A 9,292-nucleotide genomic window follows, 5' to 3' on the forward strand; every position below is an offset into this window, starting at 1 on the left:
AGGGCCTGAAGTTGCACTCTAAGGTGGTCAGTGTTTTTGGGCGTTAATTATTGAGAATTACTGTGACGTCCATTATGCCCCCTGACAAGCTTCAGCATCCTCCAAAGTCTCTAAAGTCTCTCCTCTTTCATCCTGTTCTCAGTGCTTCAGTTCACCTCTGTGACGCTGCACCACCTGCCTGCAACGCACACCCTCACACATGCAGCTAGAGGGCAGGAGAGAAAGAGATGATTTGACGGGATCGATCGTGTTATAGATACTGTTGAACTGAATATGTCTGGTAAGTAAATATGACAACACCCACAACACTCAGGTTAATGTTCTTGCTGTGTCTTTAATCATTTCCACTGATGGGTACCTAATACACAGGGACATCCTAACAAGAAAAACAAACCTTAATAATGAAGAATCCAAACAGCCAACTCAGGTACAAAAAAAGAGAGGAAAGGGAAAATTAAATTAAAATGATTTTTTTTACATTTTTGACTGTATTGATGATTTACAATGAAGAGGAACTGAAGCTGACAAGGTCCATGAATATTCCCGAAGCTGGGAATATTATCAGCCATTCACCTTCAGCACAGCTTACTTCTCCGTCCGCATAATCAACAGATGGTGGCAGAAATAGAGCTTAAAGCATTTAATCAGATTGGTCGGGGCAATTTTGCTGCTACGGTAACGGAAATCCAGCTGATTGAATGGTGGATTCATTCAACAGAAGGGGCTTTGTAATGACCCCGGACTGTGTGAAATATCCCAGAATGTGTTACAACATGATGATCAATAATGGTCAATGAGGAAGATCTCAGATTATCTAAAGAGATTAAACTACCCTTGTTCCTGGACGCTGGTGGTTATTTTGGTGAATAAAATTGAATATCAATAATTCTTATACTAAAGTATTTTTAGAAATTACGAACGAAAAGAAAACAAATGCATACATACAGATCAGTAAGGATTATGGAAGGGATTTCGTCATGCGCTCACTGTTGTAGTTGATTCAATTTGGGCCTCACACTACTGCACCATCATTGTGACACAACATTTTAAAACAAGATGACGCGACGACCCTTTTTGAAAAACAGTCGGCAACAAAGTCATATCACAAGAAAATGAAGAACCCCATGTCTCCTCCTTACAAAGGGGCCTTTTTTTATTCTGACTCCCAGCTAAATATGAGCCTTCCCTGTACGCCTTGTGCCTGGTGTCTTGTGATCATGCCAACGCCCCGGTATGAGGCAGTCCAAAATAGATAAACACAGCAAGATAGCGCAAGTATAAAAAGAGACCAAAAAAACATGTTTCGTAGGAGATTTGTGCCTTGTAATTGTCTTTGGAACATTTTGTCACTGCTCGTGTGACTTGTGCAAACTGTTTGTATTCCACCTGAGATCAGAGAGTATCACCAGAGCCTTCCATTTTGAGGCCAAAGGCAAAGCTTGCCATGTGTAAGCATTGTCTCACCTGTGTGCTGCTGTGTAGCCACAACAAGCCTGGTTGTTTAGAGCACAAACACAAGCACACCCACACTGCTCCCGTGTTTACCTGTAAACAGCGCAGACATTACGGGTTGACGGGGGACTGGTCGCGATGTCCGAATCTGTCCACATTCAGCCTCGTGTCAACAAACTGACAGTTTGACTGTGCCGTTAGCCGGTGTTTTTACAAAGCTTAAATCCTTAACACCACAACTGGCATACAAATCAAAGCAGTCACAATGTTTTTCTTTGAGTGGAAGGGGGTGAAATCACGAGTATACCAATGTGAGATGATTTTGGCGAGGAGGTGATAATCACAAGGCCGAGAGCAGATGATAATGATGCTCATGGAAAATGCTTAAAAATACGCTGGTGTGTCAGCCTGTTTATTATAAATACCATCAGCAGCACCAGCTGTGAAATTATCCATTTGAATATTTCAAGACGATTTTAAAAATGGCTCTGAATAATCACTCCTGTTTGCACATGTTTGCATTAGTTCCTTGGTGTTATGAGGAGATGTGAAAGTGGAATGAATAGAGAACCTGCTGAATCACTGAGTCAATTGGACTGATTGTCTACGGGCTTCTTCAAGTCTTAAAACACAAAAAGATTGGAAATACAGTATTTTTCATGTAATTGAACACATCACTGTAATTGCAGTGATGTGTTCAAAATGAGGAATTAATGAAGAAATTCATATCAAAACTAACAGTTCACTGAGCATTTGTCTCAAAACTTTCTTTTAATGGCTCTTGTAGTTTCTCATAAACTGTGTTCCCCCTGAAGTTTTGCTTTCCCAGAGTTTCAGCACTTCTTTACGTTAACGTGATGTTTGTCATGTCACTGACCCGTGATTAACAATGGTTTAGTGTCCATCTGCTGACACCACACAGAAAACAGCCCGACACTGTGTGGCTCTAAAAACATGTAACGCTCCATGACTGCTGGGGATACGCAGGGAGGTGATTGACACGATATATTCGGCTTTGTTTTTCTCTGAAAAGCTACACAACTTAAATTCCTCAAAGAAAACACCATGTTTTGCAGCTAGTTAGTTAATTTAACACATTATAGAAAATATGAATGAAACTAAGTACATTTATTGGATAATAGATGTCAATATCGGCGGTACATGAGAGGCAGCTACAGCTCTGGTACAGTTTTGCAGCAGTTCTCTGATACATGCAGCTCATTGTTCAGCTGTTGCCGCTGTATGAACTCTGAGGTTTCCTCAACGATCTGCCCTGGGATTTGGAAGTCAGCTGGCGTGTTCTGCTGAACAGCTGATTCCTGATGGCATTCAGTCTCTGGCTCCTCTGGGCTGGCTCGGCTGTAAGAGTTGCAAGGCTCCAGATTGCATCCGGTGCCCTGAAGGAACTGCATAAAGTTCTCCTCAATAGAGGCCTCGCGGCTGGGCAGCTGCTCTCCTTCGCTGGGCCCAGCCCGCTTGAAGAGGCAAGCCAGGTGGCGGCCCAGCTGCTCGCGGATCTGCCGGTTCAGGCAGCCGTAGAAGAAAGGGTTGGAGGTGAAGCAGAAATAGCCAATCCATGTGACCACATCCTCCAGCTGGGCCAGCGAGGCGGGAGAGGTAGACCTCACAGCCGAGTAGAGATGGAAGGAGAAATATGGCAGCCAGCAGCAGAGGAACTGGCCTCCCACTGCCACCAGCACCACTGCAGCCTTCCCGCCGCTGAAGGTCCTCTGAGGGGTGGTGAGGGCACCAGTCCCACCGAGGCTTGCCGCCATGGTGGAGTGGCTGCTGTTGGACTCGGACCGTTGTCGCGGCGTATCCATCCAAGTGGGAAGGCGTCCGTGCTGCATGGCTGCAACTCGCGCCACCTTGAACATGTTGCAGTAGACCACCAGAATGATCAGCATGGGGCACAGAAAATAGATCAACGTAAAGAAGACCATGAAAAGCAGCCGTGTGATCTTGCCTCCCGCCCAGTGGAGGGAGCAGTGTCTCTGACCGGGTATGAGAACTGAGGGAGTCCCCACAGCCTGGTTCGCCTGGAGCAGCCATCCCAGGAGAGGCAGCACTGACATGACAACGGCTTTAATCCAGATTCCCACCAGCACCATCACCACCACCCCCACCGTCATCTTCACCTCGTGACGCATGGGGTGGACGATGTAGTAGTAGCGCTCCACGTTGATGGCACAGATGGTGAGGATGGCAGCACTCACTAGACACACACTCAAGCAGAGGTAGCTCCGACACAGTGCCTCGTCCACCAGGATTCGGTCTGACAGCATCCCGAGAGGCATCAACACCAGCGCTGCCAGCAGGTCCACCAGACACAGGTGGAACACGAAGGCAAACTTGCGCAGCTGCGGTGTTTTGGTGATGACAATCATCACGGCCAAGTTCCCCACGACTGCTAGCACATCAATGATGAGCATAGCACACAGCGCCAAGGTCTGGTTCAGATCGACCCCACCTCGGATGCTTGCGACCGGCGAGGTCACGTTGGAGATATTCGGGTGCAGTGAGGCTGAAGGTATGGGGAGGTCGAAGAGAGAAGTGTTCCAGGAGGGGCTCGGTGTGACAGGATGCTCCATGAGAGGATGGGATAAGGAGGAGAGAGTCCGCTGAATTTCACGGGCCCATCACCCATCCTCCCCTGTCATAGGGTGTCACTGAGAAGCTCAGGCGGGGGTGTCTGTCATGGCAGCTGGAGCTGTGCAGGCCCTGAACCCCAGGAGACTTTAGCCTGGAGCTCCGCAGACAATCACAGGAATTTTCACACGATTCCTTGCAATGTTTAGTGAAGCCGTCCTTCTCTCTCCAATGTGCCCTTCAGATGGAAATATCTGAAACAAAAGAGAAAGTCCTGTTTAGAAGTATGCACAAGTGAAGGTTGCGAGTTAGTTTTCTCAACATGCTCATGATGCGTTTCAGTGTATTTCATGAAATGTGAAACTAATAAGATTGTCAAATACTAGTTTGAAAGTGTAGGTCCTAAAGATGAAAAACTACGTTCTAAATTGGATATTTTCAAGGATAGTATATGACCAAAACATTGATGAAATATAGGATAGCAGGTTGCAATCTAGAAATATGATAACTTGATTGAGTTGTCAACACCTAAATCCTTCTTTGTTCAGACTAAAAACAAAGCTAAACACCATCAATCTAATCTACAGTCAATACAAGAAATGAAATACTGGTCACTTATACTGAATTAAATGAAAATGGCTTTAAATGTAGTCCTTTGTAAAACATCATTTCTAGTGCTGTGATCCTGTGAGTCTCACTGTGAAGCCCCACTTGTAGTCTGGTTCATAATTTACTTCATATTTGACATCTGCATCCTCAGATGTGTGTTTTCAGGGCAGCAGCCGGTGCCTCAGGGAGAAGCTAAAAGCGCAGAGTGGACCATATGTCCCCTTTAACAGAGTCAAGAAGCAAAATGGATGAGTGAATAACACGCGAAACTCAGCATTACAGAGCTCCCTGCTGTCTGAAGTGATGGGAGGAGAAGATCGATAAACACTTCTCGTATCATTACAATCATGACGTGAAAAATATAAAACGTTAAACTTCCTTTGGTTTTCTCATTCATGGGAAAATACATTTTGAAAGACCGAATACTCTTCTGAATCACTCTTTTGTCGCTAAATTATAATCATGGAAATGGTGGCAGAGCCCCTTCAGCAGTGAGTGCAAGTGTTCGTGTGGCCGGTAGAGTAGTCGAGAGGCCCTGCGCTGTGTTTACTGTCATAACCTCACCTGGAAACAACCCCACACACTGTAAAAGCAGTGGAATGAGCACGAAGGCTTTGGTACATTTCCATATGCTGCACACCTGCATGTGCAAGTTTTCCATTTCACCAGTGTGACAGGCTTCATCCCTGCAAGGCGCATGTTGTTATTCCTGCACACGTACGCACATTCGAGCAAGACAGTCACCTGAAAGACGTAGGCGTACGTAGGTGGCCTTTGCTGAATTGGTCAAAGGGTTACAGTCACCTTCAGCCCAATAAACGAACCAATAAACAACATCTCAGCTGTGACGTAGCAGCATCTGAGGAGCAGCCCTCTTGAGATTCTTAGTTCAATCAGCATTGATTGTTTTACTGCTCTCTGGTGTCCGGGGGTCACTTAAGTGCTCTGAGGACCACCAAAATTAAAATTCTTGCTGCAAAGAACCTGATCACCACAAATGTTCTAGTCTCTCAAAGAGCCTTTTATTACACAAACATCACATTAAAAAGCATCCAAAATGGAGAAATGCGCCTGTTACCCGTTTTAAAGTTGTTGGTTTCAAGTTGATTTTATCAAGTCGAAACCACACAAAGATACCTATTTAAATATTAAAGGGTGAAAAAAAGGGACGAAGTGGCTCTCATGCAGCACATCCTCCTATTAAATACAATCAAATCAATGAAATGAGTAAAATTTAGAGTCAAACTCTGAAGCTCCAAACAAAGTCACACAAAGCTAGAATTTAAATATGACAATGTGCACATGACACGGTGTTTACTGCGAGGAGAAAACGAGCCTGTTGTTCAAGTGTCCCTTCCAGTACAAAGCACTTTCACTCCTCAGCAGCAACATGCAAGTGACAACCAGGAGTTTAAACCTGAAATGTTGTCCTTTTACATGGACACACAAAGAGCATGTGATATGATGAAATAATAAAACACCGTCTCTAGTATTGCCCCCTTGAGTCAGATGTGACTCTTTCTTGCATCCTAACTTCCATACATTGAAACATATACACACACACACACACACACACACACACACACACACACACACACACACACACACACACACATCTCTCCTCACACCCTGCTAAAAGGGCAGGTATGTGTGGAGATGTGTGTGAAGATACGTTGGTGACATACCTCAGTCTGGAGAGGGCTGCTTCCTCCTGTGCAGGTTCACAGTCTACTGAAGGACTGCCGACCTGTTTCGCTTTCTCTCCTCCACACACACAGCAAACCCACACTGACACACCACACACACACCACGTCACAGAGGGAGAGAGAGAGAGAGAGAGAGAGAGAGAGAGAGAGAGAGAGAGAGAGAGAGAGAGAGTGGAGAGAGGCGCTCCTGTGTCTCCTCCTCACCTGGCCCCTTTCATCTCGTCACCACCCAACCAAGCTGACCGGCCCCCTCCCCATCCCTTCAAACACACGCCCCCCTCCCATCAGCTCTCTTCTTGCCAGGTCTTCGATTCAGGTGGGAAAGCACGAGTAGAGCGGAGAGATGGTACCAAAAAAAAAAAGAGGAGAGGTCTCTCTGTATTCCAGCCTGTGATGCAAAAGATTGGACATACACACTTTCATACACACATGTGCTGTCTCCAGCACGCGCCCAGGGCAACTGCAGAGCCGTGCAGAGCAGACAGGCAGGCGGCGGGTGGGCAGGCTGGCAGCACCCAGCCTCCCTGCACTCCACTGGGTCTTAGTGCCTTACTGTCGCTGGGATGGCGTTGCTTTTCAACCTTTTCAACTAATCTCACGGCAGGTCTCACCAGGTCCCACTAATAGGAGCAGAAGTTGTTAACAGTAAGGACAGAAAACCCCCGTTATACTCTGGATCAGCATTTCCCTGATTCTTTGTCTCCGTATGCTCAGCTCGTCAGCTCGCCGAGATCTCCCTCCGTGCACAGTCCAGCAAAAGCCCTCTCACGAGGCTGGATTATTGATTCACAGAGAGGAAAAGAATCCCAGTGGTTAATGTTAATGAGCTGAGATTAACATTTACAAAATCCCGGCACACACAACATACATATTACACTTTCTGAACTGTGTGCTGCCCTGAGGAATGACTTTGTTTTCCCACTGGACTGTGAGATGTAGGATTCAGGGGATTGAGCAAGTCAGATGTTGAGCTCAACAATAGCTTGACTCAGCTACATATATTTTCAAAAAAGAAATATAGACACATATTAGTATTGAGTTTGTTATTGTTTAATCAGGTAGACTCATCAAGATCAAGAGAACAAACACACTTGACAGTCAGACAACCAGCACACAGGAAATAACAAATGTAATGTCAGACAACCAACAGAAAAGCCTAAAAACAGTGACAAGAGAGCTGAAACAATTAGTCGATTAACTGATTGACTGATTGACTGAAACGTGATCAGAATCGTTACAGTTTTTTAATCAAGCGAAAGTAGCTACGTATTATTTTGCATTAAACATATTTGAGTTTTGGACTGTTGATCGGACAAAACAAGAAGGAACGTGTCTTTGGTCTTAAAGAACTTGTGTTTTTGGAAAGATAATTGATCTATGATAGAAATAAGTCTTGAAGTCGGAGCCTGTGATAGCAGTCATGAAAACATAATGGCTCATGTCCTCTGTAGCTTTCTCTGTGAATCATACTTTTAGTAATCGTGGCAAATGAGATGATTTAATAACAATCTGCTTTGGACACAAGAAGTAACCTTTTGAAATATGGAGGTGGCTGTTGTATCTGTCAACTATACTGTACTTTACTGTGTATATCCCCTTTTGTTATCCAACCTACCGTGTATGGGCTTTATTTTTAGGTGTTCTTGTCTCAATTGAAGCCCTGAAAATTGCTATTTCCTCCCTCAGGATTTGCATGAATGGACTGTCCCACACAACATATGTGACATCTCTCTTTCATTCAGTGTATTTCCTGAGGGATTCATTCATCAGTGGAAGCGCAGCTGCACAAACGCTGATTTGTTTATGAGTCGTATTGCTTTTTTGTTACTGATAAATCAATTGGTAAATTGAACACATTTTCAGTTATTGATCCAAGTGCTGAGTTACTGTTCAACAAAGGTTATCTGCCATGAACCTGCAGCTGCTGTTTTCGGGTGGATCGTTTGAAGATCACACGTTGTGCTGCTGCTGAGATGCTGCGGTCGCTCATACGACCTGTAGGAAAAATTTGATATTAATTTTCCCCTAAAATGTGTTTTAGCATTGTGTTGAGGCGACTGCAGATAAATAAAACCTTAAGAGTGTTTATGTGTAATGATCAGGGATGTGATGATACCACTGAGGCGTTTTGAAGAAGGAAATTGAGTACAGAGGAGTCTTTGTTTGTGTTTGTTAATGTTACACTTTTCAAGTTCTATGTATCCTGTGTTCGTGTGTGTGTGTGTGTGTGTGTGTGTGTGTGTGTGTGTGTGTCCTGTGACTGCGCTCGTGTCTGAGGTGTTGAATAATGACAAAAATAGCAGATACTTGCTCATGCCAGGAGCACCAATCAGGGGAGGGAAATACATTGGTTTCCATGGCAACCCCCCCCCCCCATCTTTCTCTTTCCCCCTCCAATCCAACAACAGCAGATAAGAAAAGAAGAAGAGTGTATCAACCTCAGAGCACAGATACACACTCTCTCATACACACTAGATGCACTACAAGGAGGAGAGTTCTGTGTTTTGCCACCATGTTGGATCGCTGATTATTCTCAGCCTCCTTTTTCCCTTTTTTAACTGTACACAGGGGGGCTGATTCATGCTCAATTACAGCTGCTGATCTATTATTGTTGTCCTTTGTGAGCTCAGATCTCACCAGTAGGGGGAGCTCTCACATTTAACAAGTAACTGCAACACCTGAAATCCCAGAGAATATCGCTTGTTATATAGGGCAAATCAACACTTAAGTAACTGACTAATGCTCACAGAGCAAGACTTTGAACAACATATGTTTCACACTGAAGTGTTTGGCCTCATTCGAGCTCACACACAGCAGACAAAAGCTGTGGAACAGTTCATCAGTTTTACAAACTCACTGTTCGTGCCAGAGGAGATCATGTTTGGGCTGATATCAAACCCCCAATGGATAACTTGATCTATAAAAATCATTTTGCA

At 44.7% G+C, this 9,292-nt stretch overlaps 1 protein-coding gene across 1 annotated transcript; it reads right to left on the reverse strand.

Moving 5' to 3' along the window:
• Positions 1–2,624: 2,624 nt before the first annotated feature.
• Positions 2,625–4,165, reverse strand: gpr61 (G protein-coupled receptor 61; the record flags this gene model as incomplete). Its single annotated transcript, XM_079273361.1, has 1 exon — positions 2,625–4,165. Exon 1 carries the CDS (start codon positions 4,041–4,043, stop codon positions 2,625–2,627), a length of 1,419 nt encoding a protein of 472 aa, XP_079129487.1. The 5' UTR covers positions 4,044–4,165.
• Positions 4,166–9,292: the final 5,127 nt, after the last annotated feature.

This window comes from Melanostigma gelatinosum, assembly GCF_949748355.1.
Source record: "Melanostigma gelatinosum genome assembly, chromosome: 8".
NCBI classification, from domain to species: domain Eukaryota; kingdom Metazoa; phylum Chordata; class Actinopteri; order Perciformes; family Zoarcidae; genus Melanostigma; species Melanostigma gelatinosum.